Raw genomic sequence first — 22,344 nt, 5'->3', positions numbered from 1 at the left:
ACTGTTTAGAAACTGGTTAAAAATGCAACTTTTACTACTAAAAATATCTTTATTAAAGTAACGTCGCAACGCTTGGGTTTCTGGGAGAAACTGAAAGACTGAAAATGTCATGCACAGTTAGGTTGGACTTTCCGGTGCTTATGCAGTGAATATTGATAATGTAACGAAGTACGAGTGTTATGTAATTATGGTATGGTGACGTTTCTTGAATACACGTTACATTGGTGACAGTAAGACCCAGTGGAAGCCAGTCTACCAACGAGACCAAGCTGTCCTGTCCCCGCACATTCGCTTTCTTAGCGAGAGAGATGGTAACGGTGATGAGCTGACGGCTGTCATGAATGTCTAGTTAGGTCTGTAGCCACGTAGCTCACCTCAGGGACACGTTCACAGGTATGTGTTTGCCTTCACGCAAAATCCATGCTGCAATGCTTCTATTTCGGTACTATGGGGGCATTTCTAGCTAGTGTGTTTTCCGTACCCCACCTTTAGGTAGGCAACTCGGTGTTCTACATTTTGAAACGGAATTTAAATCGTGCAGGACTGCTGGGAAGACGGCTCGCAAAATATCCCAATTGAGCAGAGGCGCTTGAGATGCTCAAAGTCACTATGATCACATCAAGACCAGGGACAGCTCCAGAATATTGGATTGATGGCTCAAATAAAGAGACGCTCGCAGACTTCTATGAGCTCGAGTCCGAATTGGGACGGTGAGTCTTGGTGATATTGTGTTTTGTTGTGTATCAATCATCCAAGCAGCTTTAGTGTATCGCGTTCCAAATTACAGCTCACGTGGCATGACAATAAAAATTCTCAACGTGCTAAAATTTGTTATTTAACAAATGAATAATAGCCTATATTTTGGACTGAGTAATGGACGTGTTTAAAACCTTCTTATAGTATGACTAAGAATAAATAATATATAGGTTTGTGTATTTCGTTTTTATTTATTTTATATAGCCTACTGAAAATCAGAATGAAAACTGACTTGATTAAACCCCCCCCCCCCCCCCCCAAGCCAGTCTTTTCTCCTCTGTTCTCTGTCATTTATATTTGTATTTTTAAACGTAGCCCCGGCATGGCTCCCTCTCTGTCAGATCATTTTTGGCTGAGCTTATTGCTATGTTTGACAGGGACTCCCAGACACCAGTGATTCAGTGTGATAAATAAAGGCCCTGTTTGTGTTGGCACCTATCAATCTGTCTCCAGCGTTATAACCATAGGTTAACTCTTTAGAAGCTTTCTTTGGGACACTGCAAAGTTTGAAAATTGCAGCACTAACTTTTAATAACACTAGCACTAACTTAAAGGCATCAGTATGTTTTCTTTATATTTGAGGAAGGCAATGAATGATGTTGAATTGTTCCTCACTTTTTCTTAGTAAATATTAAGGCAACACATGTTACATCATTTAGTGTTTGTGTATGATGTCCTTTAAAATGTCTTATGGATAATGAGAAATGCAAGCAGAGCTTCACAATGGCTGGTCTGGGCATTACATGTTTCAGGCTGAGAAGCTATTGATCAGAGGCTATGAACTGTTACTGTAAGGTTACAAATGGTTTGAATCCTTCCCTCAAAAACACTGGATGATTATGACAAGTGTAAACTGAACGAATTCATTTCTTTTATGGAAAGCTGAAAACTGTTTTGATCCCATCGAGATGATGTTGAAGCTTTGTACTGAACTGAAAAGGTTTTAGGAGGTCTGATGTCAGATTGGATTACAATTAGCCTAGATGTCTCATTTGAGAGAGGAAACAGTGTGCAGAATCATTAGAAATTGGAGCAAAACCCTCCCATATGGAGCCAGCACACACAGCAGAAATCTGCAGAAATTAGGCAAAATGAGGCAGCATGGTGATTTATATCCCTAACTTCAGTTAATCCATGGTATTCACCTCTAACAAAAATGGAGTTCATTTTTCTGCCCTGATATACAATATCTGCTGATATTAGTTTACTGGTTAGTAACTTGCCACAATGTGAATGGTTTTCTGATCCCATGTTCTAGATTTTGTCTCAAATGTGATAATTTCATATATCAGTTGCTGAGGAATTACTTGGGAGGTCTGGGAGGGAACACTGAGATCTCTCCAGTGTTGCCAAATGTAAAGCACTCTGGTCCTGAAGATGGCAAAGCGAGTTGAATCTCTACTGAAACTTTTCTTACTCCTCAGAGAGCTGCCCTCATCCCTCTCTCCCCCTATTTCACTCTTTTTCTGTGATTATATAATGCTGGGCAAGTAGAAAGCAGAAACAGGAGCAGCTTGTGTAACATACTCTCTTGCAGACTTCCTCTGTCAGAGATGCATTGAGTGCACAGAAGTGCTGAAACTGGGAAATTCATTATCACAATCTGGTTACTGTCACCGTGTTTTAATCAGTTACCTACTGTGCTAAGCTGCTGTGAATGTAGTGTAATTATCAATAATTGGGTTATTTGGTTGGGGAGAGAGATTTACCTTTTACAGTTATAATGGCAGAGGTTTATGTCTTTTGACCACTGTGGAGATAATTTGATGGTTTATGTCTCTAAAATGCCTCAATATATGATAGGAGGCTAAATGAGAAAATGACAAATGCATTACGTGTAAATGAAGGAAAAGTCCTTTATCCTGGTTTCCTGTGATGAGGACTCGGAATATACAAATGAGAGGGTGTGTCATTCTTTTTAGGATCCTAACAAAGCTAAACAATTAGGTTACCTTAATTTTGTGGGAATTTAGTGCAAAACAAAGTGAATGGTTTTGAGATGAACATTTAATTGTTAATTTTACATATCATCTCCCATAACTGGTAATGATTTTTTTTCTGGATTTAGTAATACATTACTTACTACTGTCTATGCACTGTGACATTAAACCAGTAAGTACAAAATGTATTGAACCCTTAGATAACCACAAAGTAAGAGTGAAATCTTTATCTCAGACCATTTCACCTGAAGCTGTCTACTTATTTAATACTCCCCATACATTAATTCAAATGCCTTTAAAATGCAAAGACACAGAAATAGCCACAAGTCATCATTTGACTAGTCCACTGTCCCTGTGTACAGATGCTAGCATTTTAAATTAATAGCAGCTGCTTCCCATCATAATATCTTATCATAATTTTATCGTTATCTTAACCTCATAGATGATCATATAAATGAGTTTATGCTGTTTGCCTTACTGAGTCTGGCTAATTGATAACTTTCCCAAATCACAGACCATTTTCACTAGTTACAAATCTCACCACTGTCTATTATCAAGTTTTGGTATTGCAAGTCACCGTTACCATGCAAATGAATTTCTGCCTAAATGAGGTTTGATTGTTTGTTACAGGGTGCTTTAATTTTGCTTGTGCACATTGGTCTGATAAGAGAATACAAGAAAACATTTGTGGGGAGACTAAATCGTCTTATCTTTGCAAAACTCTTAGTCACCTTGGTCATTTTAGTGGTCAGACCAACATGGTAGACTTTGTCTAATTCTACTAATGGAGCCTCCTAAGTGCCATTAGAGAACATTATTGTCTCTGTGTGTGTGTGTGTGTGTGTGTGTGTGTGTGTGTGTGTGTGGTGTGTGTGTGTGCGCGTGCGTGCGTGCGCGTGCGTGCATGTTTTCTGATCTGCCTTTGTAGGACTTGAGCTATTTGGGGTATGTGCATGAGCATTTATGACTCTTTCTCTAGAATGTAATATTATTAGAGTGATGAATATTGATTGGATTTGGGTCATTACTGGTGAAGAGGGCTATGATGAGTAAGGTCTTATGGTCTGGCTTTGATGATGCACCCATCTGTTTCCCTTCTATCTCACCACAAAACTAGACATATTTTTCCTTCCTTATAGTCATGTTCCTTTCTTATAATACCACTTCAGTATTATTTAAAGGTGTACAAAGTGGACGTTTGTACTATAGAGGTCAACAGGTCAGTGACTCTAAATGGTTTTTTTTTCTGAGAGTTACAAAGAATTAGAGGAAAGATCTCCAACTGCCACCCAAAGAGCCCTGTAAAACGTGTGAAAAAGTGTTTGCCCCCTTCCTAATATCTTATTTTTTTTTGCACGTTTGTCACACTTAAATGTCTCAGATCATCAAACAAACTTAAATATTAGACAAAGATAACACAAGTAAACACAAAATGCAGTTTTTAAATTAAGGTTTTTATTATTAAGGGAACAAAAATCCAAATCTACATGGCCCTGTGTGAAAAAGCTTAAAACATAAATTAATTGTGGTTTATCACATCTTTGGAAAGATGGGTTCAATTTCTCTAGCCATACCCAGGCCTGATTACTGCCACACTTGTTCTCAATCAAGATATCACTTAAATAAGACTTGCCTGACAAAGTGAAGTAGACCAAAAGATCCTCAAAAGTTAAACAGCAGGCTGCGATCCAAAGAAATTCAGGAACAAATGAGATACAAAGTAATTGAGCTCTATCAGTCAGGAAAAGGTTATAAAGCCATTTCTAAAGCTTTGTGACTCCAGCGAACCATAGTGAGAGCCATTATCCATAAATGGCGAAAAGATGGAACAGTGGTGAACAGAGGATAAAGGCTTGTTACTGTTGAGGATTTGCATACTGTGCAGAAACATTAGCATAGAACATTAGTATGCATGTGAAATTCTTTCCTCATGCATAGTTTGTGTGTGTGTGTGTGTGTGTGCGTGTGCGTGCGTGCATGCACTCACAGATTGAACCTCAGCGGACCCAAAGGGAAGGTGATCTTCCTGTTTCCTCTCATTCATCAGAGGCCTCCTCATTTGTATGATCCTTCTGCTCCATCCTTTTAGAAACTTTTACTGATCTAATGAAATGAGTCATACTTCCTTACAATTACAAGGGCAGAGAGACCAAGTAGCAGAACCAAGGTCCATTTGAGTGCTCTTTGTATATTTTCTGTGTTGGGCTTACTCAACACTATTCTGCCACGCTTTGCTCTTTTTGGGGGGAGTGGTTGATTTTTTGGGAGATGATGACATAAGGGGTCTAAATGATGTTTACTCACTTGTCTTCAAACTAACTCTGTGTGTGTGTGTATTGTGGCCAGAAAACGCGTGTTTCTATTTTTTTGGATCTGTTCTTGAACTCCTAATGAGCATCCAGATGTTAGTTCTATTATTCAGGGTGGCCTCTTTTCCTTAACTGCATTAGCCAAGCTGTCTACCCAAATTTCATTTATTTGCACACTGGACACTCTCTAGCTGAGTTGCTTGCTTGTAACTGCCTGTGGCATCTATGTTGAATCTCCTATGTTAAAGCATATCATGTTGGCTGGGGGTCAGTTTTGATTGCAGATCTAAGCTGATTAAAGGTGGACATGTGGTCAACCATGCTGATCCCACATCAGATGCTTATGAGCTGAAAATAAACAGAGCTATTACAATGCCTACATGTCAGTTTGACCACTTAAAACAACATAGCAGTGACTTATAGATTACTTATAGATCCCTACTCTTGTTGTTGTATATACTTATGAATAATTACATCACTGAAAAATGCTCATGTAAATTAGAATGTGGGCCAGCTGTCTTGTACTTTATTTATAGCATCTGATCAGTAATTAAAAGAAAAACAGTAAATAATGAGGTCCAATAGCCTAATTTTAATAAACACCATACTCTTTTGTACAGGAATGAGAGGGTCTTGGATGACCTAGATCTAGATTAGCCCTGCTGTTGCTAAAGATAACTAAATGTAAGACAATTTGGAGGCCACAATTTGGAGTCTTGTTGTTCACAAGCTTCTGTAACAATTATTAGGCTTATATGTCTCCTAATTACATATGACTTGTAGATCTCTTGAACTGAAGTGTAAGTCATCAAAACATAGAGAGTAAGTTCAGTTTGTGTTTATTATACTGTAATTAATGGTATAGTTATACTGTAACAGTGGATATATAATTTAGTTTTAATCAAACAGAAAATCAGTATAGTATTGGCAGTGCCATTTTCTTGTAAATAAAACTATTGCTTTCAAGTAAGATATTTTGCTTGATGATTCTAAAGCTGTGACTGCTTTGGCGGGTGCTGATGCCGGTGCTCTTCCACCTCCAGGGGAGCCACATCTGTAGTGTTCCGATGCAGGCAGAAAGGCACCCAGCAAGCATACGCTGTGAAAATGCTGAAGAAAACCGTGAGTTTGACAACAGACTGTGCTATGTGACATACACAAAGAAGAAGAAATTAAAGAACCTCCCTGCTTTTTTACCTTCCACATAATGGCTGGTAGTAAATACTGTCAGTCATTAGTGATGAAGTAACAGGTGTCTGCATATGTGTTCACTTTGAATATACAGTTTGTCCTTAAACTGTTAAGTACACAAGAAAATGCTTTTGCCAAATCCTTATATTTGTTTTCCAGACGTTCTCCCTCCCTTGACAGTTAAACAAGCAGGTCCATGACCATTATATATAGAACTGTGAAGCAACTAACTTTAAGGGGGGTACAAAATACACAAAATTTTATTTTCATTGAAGTCCGTATTCAGTGGTTCCTGAGTAGTTAGTTTAACAGAACAGTGTAAACACTTTTTTTTTAATAGTTTGGAATGAGATTGTATTCATGTTGTTTAACCTGTATACCAAATGACAAAACTTTTGCTCCATCTATTTTACTCAAGTAGTCATAGGTAGTAATCTAATCATATCGGAATTAAGTTCATTATCGGTATGGTATATCATATATTCATATTTCATACTCATTGTCAAACTCTTAGTAAGAGAGTTTTTATTAAAAGTATTTTCAGTTGTTCTTTATAGTTATAGCCAGTCAATAGGTTGTCCAGCTTGTCCACTTACCATTCTTAGGTAAACCATACAATAATTCGGGTCTTCACTAACCATTTGCTGAACTGATAGCTCTTGCTCTCCTCACAGGTTGACAAGAAAATTGTACGGACAGAAATTGGAGTCTTGTTGCGTCTTTCTCATCCAAATATAGTAAGTTGAGGTGTAAAATGCCTTTTAGCATGACTTTCTGGGGTCCTTTTCTGTTTGAGAAATGGCATATCCACAGTAATAACATTTTGAATTATAGAAGCTATAAAAGTCTCTGCTTCAAATCCCTTTATGTCCTACATTAAAAAAATATTAAATGTCAGGGCCCTGAGGGTTATTATAGGGCTGAGTCACTTGTATTAATTTAACATACAGGGTTAAACTAGTCTGCAGTGTTTCTTTGTAGTATTGTACTTGGTATTACAGTGTAAAGCAGTATTTCCCAACCAAGTCTGCTTGAATCCCCAGACAGTTCACCTTTCTGCTCTGTTCTCTAAACACCAGCTCCCAGCCCTCCTAGACAAGGTTTTCTGTTCTCTTGACCACTTTGGTAAAGTGTTTTGGGAGCTGGATCAGAGCAGAAATATGTCTCTTGTCTGGGGTCATAAGAACTGGGTACTGGGTTGGGAAACATATGTATGGAGGGCTTTTTATCACAAGAAGATAAGAAGGAAATACTCGACCTAGAGATTTTTCATGCTTTTTCCTCTTGTTCTCTTTCTCTCTCTTTTTTCTCTCCTACACACACACAAACACACACACACACACACACACACACACACACACACACACACACACACACACACACACACACACACACACACACACACACTGTATCTTTTATTTTATATCAGATCAAGCTGGAGGAGATCTTTGAGACACCTACAGACATCAGTCTTGTGCTAGAACTTGTCACCGGAGGAGAGCTATTTGACAGGTCAGTTCTCTTGGGGCGGGGCGGGGGGATATTTATCTCGGAACCATCATTTGTTAGAGTTAAGTAGATGCCTGTGTTTATATCTTTTACAATGATTATTAATTTTTTTCCCCCTGATATAGATTAAGCCTAGACCTTGACTAAATTTATTGTCCTCATCCAGTGTCATTTAGTTTGAATAGGACAAACATTTTATCATGTATTTTCCTTTCTTTCAAAAACATACCTTACACATCTAATACAAAATATTATTCAACATATCAGATACCACAATTGTTATATGCTGATTTACTTAACACTAACACTGATTTTGAGACAGCCTTAATTCACCCATATCTATCTGAAAATACTTATCTACATGTCATGAACAGTCACAGAGCAATACTTTAGCCTACTCTCACTCCATATTACAAAAGCCTTACACATATATTTCAGGACTACAGAAACCTGCAAAGCATTACTCCACACAAACCAAGTTTACTCAGTATTCTGAGTAAACCACAGCTAAAGAATATCTGTCACCATGAGTCATTTTCCAAAAGACCTTCTCATGTGAACAATTGATAGTAATGTCTCCATTTGTCTCTCACTGTTTGCTAAGGTATGGTTGCCTCACCAGCTGACAGTGAGGATGGAAGATTGCTAAATAAAAAATGGGAAGAATTGCTTTGCTGCCCCACCTCAGCCCTACACCTCCCCAACTCAATATGTAGTCATGTTTAGACCAATACTGAAGTGTTCCTTCTTGTTCCAGAGTGGTGGAGAAAGGCTACTACAGCGAGCGAGATGCAGCTGATGCTATTAAGCAAGTGCTGGAGGCTGTGGCGGTGAGTCCTGTGGTGTTTCCTCTACTAGCTGTTCCTGAGTGTTGATTGAGCTCTCTGACACATCCATACCTGAGGATAGAAAGGAGCTGGAGTTACATGCATCCTCCATAATTTCTGATGGATGTATTCATATAAGACAATAATGTATGCACTCTAGTGAATTTTATTTTTTACATGAACAATAATGTTGGTTTTTTGCCTATAGATGTGTTTATGCAGGAGTAAAATCTGAGTTTACTATATTCTCATAGTGTATGCTCTAACTCGTAGAATGTACATTTGAGTGCTATAGAAGTGCACCACAGAAGCTCTAAAGAAGAATGAATTCAGCCCTGGTGCCACTGTTGGTGGGAGGCTGTTTCAGTGTTATAATCAGTAGGAGGATGCAGACTCCATTGAGAGGTCACAGATGGCTATTCTCTCTCTACTCCTCTCCTACACTTCTCTCCTACACTCTGGTCTCTTCTCTCTGTCTGTCTACATCTGACTGACTCTGTCTTTCTGCTTTTCTTTCTCCTCTCTGTTTATTTTGCTAGCAGAGCTTTAATGAAGGCTTGTCCAAGTCAGCCAGAACTCACCATCTCCCAGAACTCCATTCTGCAACATCCTCTGTTCCAGTTCACAACTATATGAAATATTCATACAGATGTTGCATTACAAAAACAATTGGTGTTTGCTGTGTGTACAGTAGCTGACGCAGTTTCCAACATTACCTTTTTCAGCGGGCGTTTGCATGATGGCCTTCATTTCGCTGAGGATCACTGTTGCCAAGGAGATGAGATAGTAAGACAGTGGGCACATTTCTCATGCATGGCTTTTCAGCTCAGAGAGTTGGCAGCCTGCAATAAGTAAACGCCGACTCTCTGGCTCTCACTGGGTCATACAGAACTAGGCAGGGAAACAGTGACATTAAAGCTGCTACCCCCTTTAGAACTGGCACATGTTTTTTTTTTTTTCCCATACTGTGCTGTGCTCCATGTAGTGATGCAGGGAGTTTTCAAAGGTTCCCTTATAGAAATGGGCTCTGCTTTGTATGTATGTTTGTTTGTTTGTTTGTTTGTGTGTGTGTGTGTGTGTGTGTGTGTGTGTGTGTGTGTGTGTGTGTGTGTGTGTGTGTGTGTGTGTGTGTGTGTACATGTGTTACACTACAGCCATCTGGAAGTGGGGCATCCCAGTGAATTCTTGCTTTATACAGTTCTGTCCACTTGATTGGCTTGGGTACTTATGATGTCTTGGGATGGAGGTTTCTTTGTAGTTACTGTTGGAAGTCAGAAGCTTGGGCTTCATGCTGCGCTTGTTATTGCTAGTGCTGAGACAGTTCCTGTATGAAAAGTCTCTTCTCTTTCCCAACTGGTAGCTGATGAAACACCTCATCATATCAAGGTACACAGATATTATAAAAATGAATGATCATAATACAAAATTACTTCCAAATTATTGTTAACAATTTATTTGGAATTATTGTACTAAATAAATTCCTTTAATTTCCTTAAGTCCCTACACTGGTGAGCTATGAATTCTTTAAACCAGCACACTCTTTTGAAGATGACAAGAAGTGTTGCAGTCTGGTAAGAATACAAGCCTGTGTTCTGACTGTATACATTTATATGGCTTCATATGCAGACTCTGTTGTTATGGTGAACTGCACTGGCCTATTTGCCAAAATAGACTTTATGTCATGAAGAGCAATGGAAAGGTACAGATCTGCTCTAGTGCTACAGTCCTTCAGTCTGAGGAGGTAAGAAGAATGAGAGAGAGAGTAGATGTGTGATACCTTATGTGTGTCATCTCTACTGAATTTTCTCCCAGGAAAGAATTCCCCCTGGAAAGCACAAAAAGGTAACACTCCCGCAAGTCAGAATAATTGGTGTGGAGAGTAAGTCACACTACACTGCTTCTTCCCTGATTTCCAGTCCTAGCTTGTAGGCCACAAGGTGTATGTTTTGTGCTCCTGATTATTTTGTTGGCAATCACAGAGTTTCAGCAACAAACAAACAAAAACCCAACCCTGAAAGCCCATGGCTGAAGGACTGGTCCAGTAAAAGGCTCATAAATAAACACAGTAAATTAGCCTATAGCATTTCCATTATGTAGCATATGTTTCATGCTGAAAAGCAAGTTTGCTGTTTCTGCCCCAGTCTCTAGCTCTAAGCTAGCCTGTGTATGGAGGTAGACACATGCAGTTATACTGTAATCAGGCTGACTTCTGCCAGTCCATGCTGCTTTGTTTAATGAGTTTCCGTGGTAACACTCTTACCTGAGGCACTGGCAAGTGCTCTGCCTTCCCTATATAAAGCTTCTGTTCTTTACTCCTTTACTGTTAACACAGTGGAAATCCACCTAGTCATTGTTTTCTGTGTGCACACTTCTTATGTTACAGAAGTAGCATGTTAAAGCAAACATATTTTCATTGTTCAAGGAGTTGGAGATTATATGTCTTACTTAGCTGTCATCAGGTATGTGTGTGTAAAAAGTAAAAAGTGATATCTGTAAAGTGTCCTTGAGTTTGAGAAAGGCACTATATAAATGCAACTGATAATGTCATATGTTCTCCAATGGGATTGGCTTGTTACAGCTCAGTGATCTTCCAAAAAGGGTTCCGGTGGATAAAATTCTGATCAGTCCAAAAATTTCTTATTATGAATTAAAACAGCCTATTACATCATTCGGTGGCATAATGTAGCCCTTTCCCTGGGTGGTAGGCCTGAGAGGGTGGCAGAGATGGTGGTGTATTTGTTACAGGGGAAGCTGGAAATGGAGCTGTGAAAAGGTTATGGTGGCAACTGTCTGAATGGTCTGAATGCTAATCGGAGCTCTGCTCCAAAACTGCCCCTACAGGTTTGTATGGTAGGCACTAGGCATGATGGGTGCATCACTTCAGCGGCCTCTCTTCTTACCCTGATGCACCAATTGCTCTGGAACAGGGTAAATCTGGATTCATCAGACCACATGACCTTCTTTCATTGCTCCAGAGTCCAATCTTTATACTCCCTAGCAAATTGTTTTTGCCGGTTAGCCTCACTGACAAGTGGTTTTCTTAAGGCTACACAGCTGTTTAGTCCCAATCCCTTGAGTTCCCTTTGCAATGTGCATGTGAAAATGCTCTTACTTTCACTATTAAACATATCCCTAAGTTCTACTGTTGTTTTTCTACGATTTGATTTCACCAAACGTTTAAGTGATCGCCGATCATGATCATTCAAGATTTTTTTCCGAGCACATTGCTTCCTCAAAGATGATGTTTCCCCACTGTCCTTTCACTTTTTAATAATGCGTTGGACAGTTCTTAACTCGATTTTAGTAGTTTCAGCAATCTCCCTAGATGGTTTCTCTGCTTGAGGCATGCCAATAATTGAACCCTTCTGAAACAGGTTAACATCTTTTCCATGACCACAGGATGTGTCTTTCGACATGGTTGTTTAACAAATGAGAAGCTACTCACTGCATCAGTTAGGGTTAAATAACTTGTTGCCAGCGGAAACAATCACCCATGCAGTAATTATCCAATGGGAGGAGCTTACCTATTTGCTTAGTTAAATCCAGGTGGTGACCTTTTTTTTTGGCCAGGCAGTGTATTATATATAATTGTGAATAAAATGTGTTTGACCTGAGCCCGTCAGAAGATAGCTGCCTCCTTCTTTTTATGGACACCATCAGGGGGTGGTCATGGGGCCAACTGACCCTTCGTCTGCATAATAAATGCAAATGTCATTATCTTTTAATAAATTAGACCTGTATAGAATTAAAACATTTTGGGTTGCTCTGTAAAAATAACTATATTGTAAACATGGTCATTGTTTCATTTTGAAGTGAAGCCTTGAACATTGAAGTGAAGCCGTCGCGTGGACAGGAAGGACAAAGATCTGACAAATATTTTATAAATCAAACTCTTTACAACATGTCATTCAGTATCAACTTGCACTTAAAGGCAGACAACTTACTCTTCACTGTACATGAATTCAGTATCACTGTCTCAGCTTTCAAAAATCTATTCATTACAGACACTGACAATACATTCTCCTCATGCATTTTAATTGCTCTTTCAGGTTAATGAAGACATTAGCTCTTGTAAATGAGCAAGTCCTTGTTGTTGGAAGTCACATGGAATGGGAATGGAAGAACAGTGCGAGGCTCTGGATATTAACAGCTGGCCATCCACCTGGCTCTTTGTCTCTGTTTTCAGTACCTGCACGAAAATGGTGTTGTGCACCGGGACCTGAAACCTGAGAATCTCTTGTATGCCACCTCAGCACCAGATGCTCCACTCAAAATAGGTATGGGCATGTCTCTCCATCTCCCACCTAGGTGCTACACATGGGTGGGGTAATCCTCATTAGTGCATTAGCCTGGGTGTAGGCAACAGTCTTGTCTACACAATTCTTATTTGCAGAACTACACTGACTGATTGAAGGATAGTTATGTTGTTTGTGGTGAGGGCATTCATCTTCTTGATGAAATTCATCTGAAATATTTCTGGTTTGGGTCTGCTGATATTTACAGCTGACTTTGGCCTGTCAAAAATTGTGGATGATCAGGTCACAATGAAGACGATATGTGGAACGCCTGGATATTGCGGTGAGCTTGTTAATGTGACATCTCTATTTATCTTACCTTTCAATTGTTTCCACACACCACTAAGAGAAGAAAGCAATATGGATAACTGCTTTGATTTCCTTCTGCCTCCCCTCTGGTTCTGTCATTCTCGTCCAGCTCCAGAGATCCTCCGCGGGTGTGCGTATGGGCCTGAAGTTGACATGTGGTCCGTGGGTGTTATCACGTACATCCTGTAAGTGACATAACTTCCCTTTCTTAAGTTATTGTTCCATAAGTGACGTGCTTAATCACGGCACTCTCCATCGCTAAGTGCCTTCTTGCGCCTCCCGGCAGCCATTGTAGGTTCACGTGTCTGAAAGAATATTCTACAAATTCCAGTTATTATAGCTTTGAGAAGATGCAGAGGTGACGAGATAAAGTGTGCAACAACAAAATCAGAACAGAAATGTTATCAGCTGTATTTACTATGGATAGATCACCGATTTTGTGAGAAACGTATTCATTAATTATTATCTGTTCATGTGTATATTAGTATGGATGAGTCACAGTTGATGCTCACCTGAATAGAGGTTGGTTTATATGTACAAAAATAGAACAAATGAGACATTATTCCTTTAAGCCTTTGTGAAACACTAGTAATTCATAAATACGTGCAAAATTTCTTCTTAAAATCAAACAATTTGTATTTGTTACCTGTAAGTATAGAATATTTTAGCACAGTTATTTAATTGATCATTCTGTAATTAATGTTATTATTATTATAAATAATGTTAATTACTGCTCTTAGTTAATATGTCTAGCAGGCATGCATGTTCTCATGAAGTACTTACACTGCAAACAAACATAGGTTGCAGTGTGAATACATGTAATACTAGTATACATGAATTATAATAAAATTTTACTTCCTAACTGGTGTTTGTTCACCACAAATATATCATTACACTATATTATCACATATCACTTACTTGCTTCAATTATGCCCAATATCTCCTGGATTATGAATGCATGTATATTGTATATTGTGTAGTTATTACAAAGGGTTTGTTTTTTTTTCTCTTTTCGGAGACTGTGTGGCTTTGAGCCCTTCTTTGACGACAGAGGTGATCAGTATATGTTCAAGCGCATCCTGAACTGTGAATATGAATTTGTCTCCCCCTGGTGGGATAATGTGTCTCTCAATGCCAAGGACCTGGTGAGTGAATGTCTCTTTACAGAAACCTGGGACTTTGTAAAAATGCTTTGTTTCATATGCTTTTCAGATCAGGCAGAGTAGAAGGAATTTAAAATGAATTTAAAATGAGGTTACTCCCTGCTATTTTGTCATTTTGATACTTGGAGGCATGATAATATTCTAACTCAGAAAAAATTAAATATTTCTATATTGTCAGGAATGATATCCCATTTAGTGAAATTTACTCATATTCATAAAACTCTTCAGAGATTTGGTAAGATCATGGTGACTTGCCTCCTGATTGCTCCTTCTGCTTCTGATTCACAAAGATGCAAGATTACAATACAATAATATGCAAAGCAAGACAGCATTATCATCAACATTAACAATAGCAAAATACTCTTCACAATGTTTGACAAATTAACAAATTTCTGAACAAAAATGGCCCCTTATTAATATTAATATCATTTAATAATATACACAGAACAATGTAATGACTTACATTTTTAGCACTAAAATCAGACAAGCCATTAGTATGTCTTTGAGCCTGCGACCTCTCCATCACCCTGTAAAGTTATCATGTACATTTCCCAGTTTACTGCTATAAAAACTATTACATTTTAATTGATACATTGAATTAGATCATTGCATCCTTGATCATTGCCTTACTGACTAGCTTTTTAAAGAATGTGTTTCACACACCAGCAGCCGACATACATACAGATAGTAAACAACTCACTCTGATCAGGTATTTTTCCTCACTCACTAAAAACTACAGTGGTGAAGCCTTTAAATCTAGAAGCAACTGTGTTAAGTAATTACAGACCCATTTCAAATCTGGCTATCATTGAGAAAATCATTGAGAAAATTGTTTTCAAGTAACTTACTTGTTTTTATCTTCAAATAGCTATCTAGACAAATGTCAGTCAGGATTTCAGCCTATGCATAGTACTGAGACTACTCTAAGGTAGTTATTTACATTCTTTGAAATACAGCAGGTATCAATTTTACTGCTGCTTGATCTTAGTGCAGCTTTTGATATCCATAGACCATAACATTTTTATAGACAGACTTGAGAACTGGGTTGGACTCTAAGGAAATCCTAAAATGGTTCAGTTCATATAGAAAATAATGTTTCCTATATGAACCAGTGACTTGTGTCCCCACCGCCCACTCCCCGGGTTCAATTTACGGGCTGCTCTTATTTAACTTATACATGCTTCCTCTTGGCCAAATCATACAAGAGCTACACAGATGACACTCAGATTTACTTTGTCCTCTCCCCAGACAACTACGATCCCCTTGACTTTCTTTGTAAGTGCCTTGAGCGCATCACTAACGGGATGGGTCAAAACTTTCTAGAGCTGAATAAATATAAAAGAGAGATTATTATATTTGGCAAGGGCAACGAGAGAGCTGCCTTCTTGAACTTGAAACGCTAAAATCTAAAGAGTTAGCTCGTAACCTTGGCGTACTACTAGAACCTGATCTGAGTTTTAGCAGTCACATCAAATCAGTTAATAAATCTACATTTAATTATCTAAGAATGTCAACAAGATCAGACATTTCCTGACAAAATCAGACCTAGAGAAACTATTCCATGCTTTTATCTCGAGCAGCGTTAATTACTGTAAAAAGACACTCAAACAGCTTTAGTTGATTAAAAATGCAGCTCCTAGAGTTCTCACTCAGAGCAAAAGAAGAGAATACATCACCCCCATTCTTAAGTCCTTACACTGGTTACCAGAATACTAAAGAGATGTCTTTAAGGTATTATTGCAGGTCTATAAACCACCTAATGCTGCAGGACCAGTGTATCTATCTGATATGCTACAGAGTTATGAGCCGTGCAGAACTCTCAGATCATTAGGAACTAATCAGTTCTGCCTAAGGTAAAAACTAAGCCTGGAGAGGCAGCGTTTAGTTGTATGCTGTTTTTAAATGGGACCAGTTGTCAGAGGATATTATAAGAGCCCAGACACTAGATGCTTTTAAATAGATTTAACCAGGCTTTTGGCTCAGATTAAACATTGTTCTCTCAGATCTTTTAACTTTTAAGCATAACAGAGCATTTTAGATTTTTTAAATTCTTAATTCTTAGTTTATTCTTAATTTATTCTTTGTATGTTTGATTTTATGCACTATATAATATTATTAACATTTTTATTAACCATATTTATTTTTATTCATGTTTTATCTAAAATATTTTATTTTATTTCATTTTTAGTCAATTTTAACTTTATTTCCATAAATTGTATTTGTAGCATTTTATTTAATTTTTTTTTGGCAAAGACCTTCTAAAGGTGATAGATCTTGGGATGTATTTTATTCTAGGGTCCTATTTTATTCTTCTATATCTGATGCGAAGCACTTTGAATTGCCAATGTGTATGAAAAGTACTAAACAAACCTGCCATGCCTCCTGTCTTCAGGTGAAGAAGCTGATAGTCCAGGATCCAAAGAAGCGTCTGACAACATTGCAGGCCCTCCAGCACCCTTGGGTGACTGGGAAGGCCGCAAACTTCACCCACATGGACACTGCTCAAAAGAAGCTCCAAGAGTTCAATGCCCGAAGAAAGCTCAAGGTTGGCAGATATGCTTTTAGTGGCTCCCCTAACCTCCCTTTATTCCCCTCATTCCCCTAACTCCCCTTTAATGACTCACTGGGAAGAGGAATACATTCAGTAGTGATTTGTTTTCTATACCATTATTTTTGGCCATTCCAGTGTTCTTGCATGCTGCAGAGTACTGGTCAGCCCTTCTATGTGTCATCCACAATTTCCTCTTCCCTACTGACTCTTCTTTACTGACACTACTGACTACTGACTGTTCTCTACTGCTCTGAGTGTTCTTCTTCTCTTGATTTAAGTGCTGCCCGTAATAATCGATTTAGGTGTACTCGGTGTCAAAAGTGGTTTCAATATTATTAGTTTTGTCCATTCCAGTGTTCTTGTGTGCTGCACAGCACTGGTCAGCCCTTCTATGTGTCATCCACAATTTCCTCTGCTCTACTGACTCTACTGACTCTTCCCGACTGCTCTGAGTATTCTTCTTTTCTTGATTTAAGTGCTGCCCATAATAATCAATTTAGGTGTATTCAGTGTCAAAAATGCTTTTTCACTATAATACCCGTCTCTACCCCACGCCGAGCACGGCAGGTGCAGGAGCCCTGGCCCACGATCTTCATTATGGTATTTGTCCTTATTAGCAGTCCTGATAAAATCATATATTCTCTTCGGTGTATTTAAGATTCAGATTCAAGAATTAAAACTTATAAAACTCTTGCCAGTACCAACTCTCTGGCTCTCACTGGGTCATATAGAACTCGGCAAGGAAACAGTGACATTAAAGCTACCACCTCCTTTACATTTATGGCATTTAGCAAATGCTCTTATCCAGGGCGACTTACAAAAGTGCTTTGTAATTTACTCATAGAATATCCTAGTACAGTACAGTAGGGTAGAGTCCAACATACCAATGAACTAGAATACTGTAGAATATAGGGATCAATGCTGATACCTAGAAGTACAAAATACATAAGGTCTGTCTTAAACAATGATAAGTGCAATAAACAAGTGCTAGAGTTTGTTAAACATAATAAACTTTACCCTACAATAAGTACTAAATTAGTCAGTTAATATGGGAGCAGTGTCAGTTGTCCTTTAAATATTTTGCAAATAGATGGGTTTTCCATCTGCGTTTGAAGAGTGCAAGGGACTCTGCTGTCCGGACAGCAAGTGGGAGTTCATTCCACCATCTTGGAGCCAGGACAGAAAATAGTCTCGATGCTTGTCGTCCATGAGGCCTGAAGCAAGGTATTTCAAGCCGAGCCATACTTGAGGTTCGAAGTACTCGAGGTACGGATCAGGCTTTGACCTTCGACCTCATGTATGAAGGGGCTGGTCCATTTTTGGCTTTACAGGCAAGCATCAAGGTTTTAAATCTGATGCGTGCAGCTACATGCAGCCAATGAAGGGAGCGCAGCAGTGGAGTAACATGTGTGAACTTTGGGAAGATTGAAGACCAGTTGTGCTGCTGCATTCTGGACAAGTTGTAGAGGTTTGATGGCTCTTAGAGGAAGACCAGCAAGTAGCGAGTTGCAGTAGTCTAGCTTTGAGATCAAAAGAGACTGCACAAGCACCTGGGTAGCTTCCTGTGAAAGAAAGGGCCAAATCCTTCATATGTTACAAAGGAGAAATCTGCAAGACCGGTTTAGATTAGAAACATGAATTGAGAACGACAACTGGTTGTCCAAAGTTATGCCCAGGCTACGGGCAGCTTCGGATGGTGATACCTTTACAAGTGGCACATGGATTTTTTCATGCTGTGCTGTGCTCCATGTAGCTATGCAGGGAGTTTTCACAGGTTCCCTTATAGCAGCAGGTTCTGCTTTGTGTCTGTATGTATACATGTGTTACACCACTGCCAACTGGAGGTGGGGCATCCCAGCAGTTCCTCTCTGATTTCTACACTTTTTGATTGGGCTGCATACACAGGAATCCCATGATGCCATGGGATGAATCTTCTCACGTCACCACAGCTAGTTGTCTCTTTGTGTCTTAAATTGAAACTCTGTTATCTGTTAACAGTTGAAGCCCTGTATAGTGTAACACTCACTACATAGCAGAGCTACTCCACCCTTACTCTACTGATCATACTCTCAGGAAATACTCTTCTGGAAATGGTCTTATGTCTCGCTTAACTCAGAGTGGTCACTTAATCTACTAATGTATTTTTACCACGCTCACTTTGCAATTTATCTGCAGTTTTTTCCTTAAAAAAACATTAACGTATTTTCCCGTTTTTACAATTCTTTAATGAATAATTATCTGTTGTTGATATTTACTTGATATAAAGTTAATACTCTGGCCTATATTTTTTATCCCACTTTATCCTTTCATTAAGGTATCAGAGTATAAACATATCATCTGATATGCACATCCATATGTGTATATGTATATGTATAGTTGACAGTTCTAAATGATGTCCATAGCTTAGCATATCCTTTTCTGATTAAAAAAATTCTGATTAAAAAAAAACACAGTAAAACAAATCAGTTTAAGGAAAGTGATGTAAGGAAAATTGCTTATAGATTTGCAATCATACTCTGGTCTGTGCAGGCTGCAGTCAAAGCTGTGGTGGCCTCATCTCGGTTGGGCAGCGCTGGTAGCCATGGCAACACTGATGGGAACAAGACAAACTGCAATGACTCGTCCATCCAGCAGGGGGAGGAAGAGGAGCAGCCTGAGAAAGAGCAGCCTCAATTCCACAATGAGGACTCATAGACTCCTGGTAATTCACAGTGGAGCAGAAATGTTCTCCTTCACTAACAGGAAAATATGGCTTTTCCCAGTGGGTCAGAACTAAGGCAACATGGTCCTTATGAAAGGACTGAAAGAATGCACTTGGCTCTTGGTTCTCCCTGCATGTGACGGGTTTGAGAAAACTCCCAAATGAACTCTGCAAAAAAATGTGTCACCATTTAAAATACAGTCTCATCATAAACTACAATCTCATCATAAATATAATATCATAAAATGTATGTGTACATTGCTGAACTCAGTGCAACTAGATAGGTGAACAAATATTTGCTTTTCCGTGAACAAATATTAGGTGGTCGTTACATTTGAGTTCAGTATTCCCATATGGTTCATTTGTAGTCAAGTAAACCATAAAATGACTGCTTTTAAGTTAGAATTATTTTGAGGAACATGGCTTCTAATTATATTACTTAATATGTGTGACATTACAGTGAGCTGCTTTGTTAGAAACATTTTTAAATTGGTTTAGGTTTATATGCAATAAACAGCACACTCTGTTTAAGATATAAATAATACAATTTCCATGTGATCACTGGACTGTATGTTTACCAGAACTTCAATTAAGAATGCCTTATTATTAACCAGGTTTTTAATCTTTACTAGATATAAGTATTTCATATTTCAGGAATAAGATTAGATTGTGAGATTTCAATTTGAATGCTAAGTCAGTTTCAACAGGACACAAAGCAGAGATGGTTTTGTATAAGATGCAAGTTGGTTTTGTTTTTTACTTTTTTATACCTCCACAAATTAATGTTTAACATATGACTGTGTAGTTAATAAGAAAATCCACAAATTAATGTTCAACATATGACTGTGTAGTTAATAAGAAAATACAAGGATGTTCTTATGCACATTCATTCTCCTGTTCCTAGTGCCAAAAACAAATTGTCACACTGATAAGCCCCTTATCTGCCATATGTAAACGTTATCCCATCATAATTAAACGCTATTAGGCCAAAATCCCCATTTAAGTTAATCACAAACCTGATATGTAAGTGCAGATAAAAATTGTAAACATGTTTTGATTGAATGTAATGTAATTTATAGCATGCTTTAATGTAAAGTATCAGGGAATGCTGTCTAGGAATTATTTGACAAAGACATGCAAGGAATGTAACACAGATATACTTCATAAGGATTGCTCTGCATGTTTAACTTAACTGCTGCAATTGTCCTTTTAAAATGCACTGTATTTTACTTATATGAATTGTGTTAAATGGTATATTAGAAGCTGTTTGAGGGCCACATTGTACAAGACACAAAGGTGTCAACTTTGTTTATCTGCCTGTTTCTATGTGAAAGGAGTAATTTTAAAACAATTTGACAATGGTACTGTATACTGCAGAAAGAAATGCAAATAAATTAATCCAAGACCCTGGAATGTATGGATTGTTTAGAAGCTTTAGCAGAACAGATTTCCAGTGACACATTAAGACTTTATTTATGGTGTTTTAAATTGTGCACTAGGCATAATCTGTGTTAGATAACCTGAAATTGTTTTATTTATGAATATGAAAAGAATGAATTTAAGAACAGATGCGGGTTATACTGTTTTAAGAGAACAATACTGTATTGTTCAATTTTAATTTTACTGAAGGGGAATGTAGTATAAAACCCATGGTGCAGTGCATGTACATATGATCAGATTTTGAAAAGTAATATTTGGGGACTGTTTTCTCGATGCTTTGAATGAGGCAACTCTGTTAAACTCTGTTAAAACAGCTGTTAAAAAAAAACAGCTGTTAAAACAGCTACCTGTATGAACAAATAACAATAATCAAACAAATAATTAACTTCTGGAGTCAACCACTGTTATTAAACAGCCAGAAGAGCAGAGGTTTCCAAAGCTTTCCTTGATTTTTGAGCATGATAATGCCTTCATATAAATTAAACACACTTAAGACTTAAAACTGTCCATTTATACTCTGGGCAGAACTGAGCCGCACCCTGAACATAAACAGAACTGAAGTTGTGGAGGACCACCTGCAGAGAGAAAAGAGCAAAAAGCAGCCAAAGTCAAAAGTGCTGAAAATGTTTTTAAAGCACATGAATGCTTAGTGCCATGACAAATACCTTTTAAATTTTTCCTGTGTGGCTTAAAATGTTTGCACAGTACTGTATGTGTGCTGTCAGATCACTGACATCACAGCCAATTATAGAATAAATGCACAAAACTGCACACACAAAAAATAAAAGGGTTAAAGAACACAACACAGTTTACAGAATGTAAATTACAGGATGTAAATTATAGTAGGCCCATGTAAATTGAACCATGGCTCAGCTGAAAGTGCACACAGCTCTGAATAAGCACAATGCTGCTTTTAATGACACCCAGCACGGCATTCCTGGACACGTGTTCAGGGTCTGTGCAGATCAGCTAGCAGGAGTGTTTGGAGACATTTTCAGCTTCGTTTGTAAACTGGCCAATATTATCCCTGTTCCAAGTGTGCCACTGTCACTTGCCTAATTGACTGGCAGCCAGTTGCTCTAAGTTCTATCACAAGCAAGTGCTTTGACAGGCTGGTTAGAGACTTCATCTGCTCCTCACTTCAACTGTGATCCCACTGCAATTTGCATACCTGAATGCCTGAACCACTGATGATGTAATAGCTCTGACAGTACACATTTCCCCTCCCCCCATCTAGACAAAAGGTTTGACATTAAGATCTGGGTCTGAACAGCCCTCTGTGCAGCTTGATCCTCAACTTTTTGAAGGGCTGATGCCAGGTGGTAAGGCTTTTTAGCATCACATCCTCACTGA

General features: G+C 38.4%; 1 protein-coding gene across 2 annotated transcripts; it reads left to right on the top strand.

Annotated features, from left to right (window-relative positions):
• The first annotated feature begins 170 nt into the window (after positions 1-170).
• On the top strand, positions 171-20,964 carry camk4 (calcium/calmodulin-dependent protein kinase IV). Of its 2 annotated transcripts, none has more exons than XM_027025361.2 (12): positions 171-393; positions 493-710; positions 6,049-6,127; positions 6,871-6,933; positions 7,626-7,708; positions 8,463-8,535; positions 12,719-12,809; positions 13,036-13,110; positions 13,246-13,321; positions 14,155-14,281; positions 16,692-16,844; positions 19,380-20,964. In XM_027025361.2, the coding sequence occupies exons 2-12, from the start codon at positions 595-597 to the stop codon at positions 19,542-19,544; spliced, it is 1,101 nt and encodes a 366-aa protein (XP_026881162.1). In that variant the 5' UTR covers positions 171-393; positions 493-594; the 3' UTR covers positions 19,545-20,964. The 2 variants fall into 2 exon arrangements, with proteins under 2 accessions (XP_026881162.1, XP_026881163.1); XM_027025362.2 differs by having other exon boundaries at positions 172-393; positions 542-710.
• The last annotated feature ends 1,380 nt before the right edge of the window (positions 20,965-22,344 follow it).

The sequence above is a fragment of the Electrophorus electricus genome, chromosome 6 (assembly GCF_013358815.1).
Source record: "Electrophorus electricus isolate fEleEle1 chromosome 6, fEleEle1.pri, whole genome shotgun sequence".
Lineage (NCBI taxonomy): Eukaryota > Metazoa > Chordata > Actinopteri > Gymnotiformes > Gymnotidae > Electrophorus > Electrophorus electricus.
Note: the sequence above shows the minus strand (reverse complement) of the source record. Positions and strands in the feature narration are given on the sequence as shown.

Bases quoted from the DNA above. Each gene is read 5' to 3' on its own strand.
- camk4 (XM_027025361.2), top strand. From the start codon at position 595: ATGCTCAAAGTCACTATGATCACATCAAGACCAGGGACAGCTCCAGAA. The intron at 13,322-14,154 runs GTAAGTGACATA...CTCTTTTCGGAG, and splicing joins GGTGTTATCACGTACATCCT to ACTGTGTGGCTTTGAGCCCT. The intron at 14,282-16,691 runs GTGAGTGAATGT...TCCTGTCTTCAG, and splicing joins CTCTCAATGCCAAGGACCTG to GTGAAGAAGCTGATAGTCCA.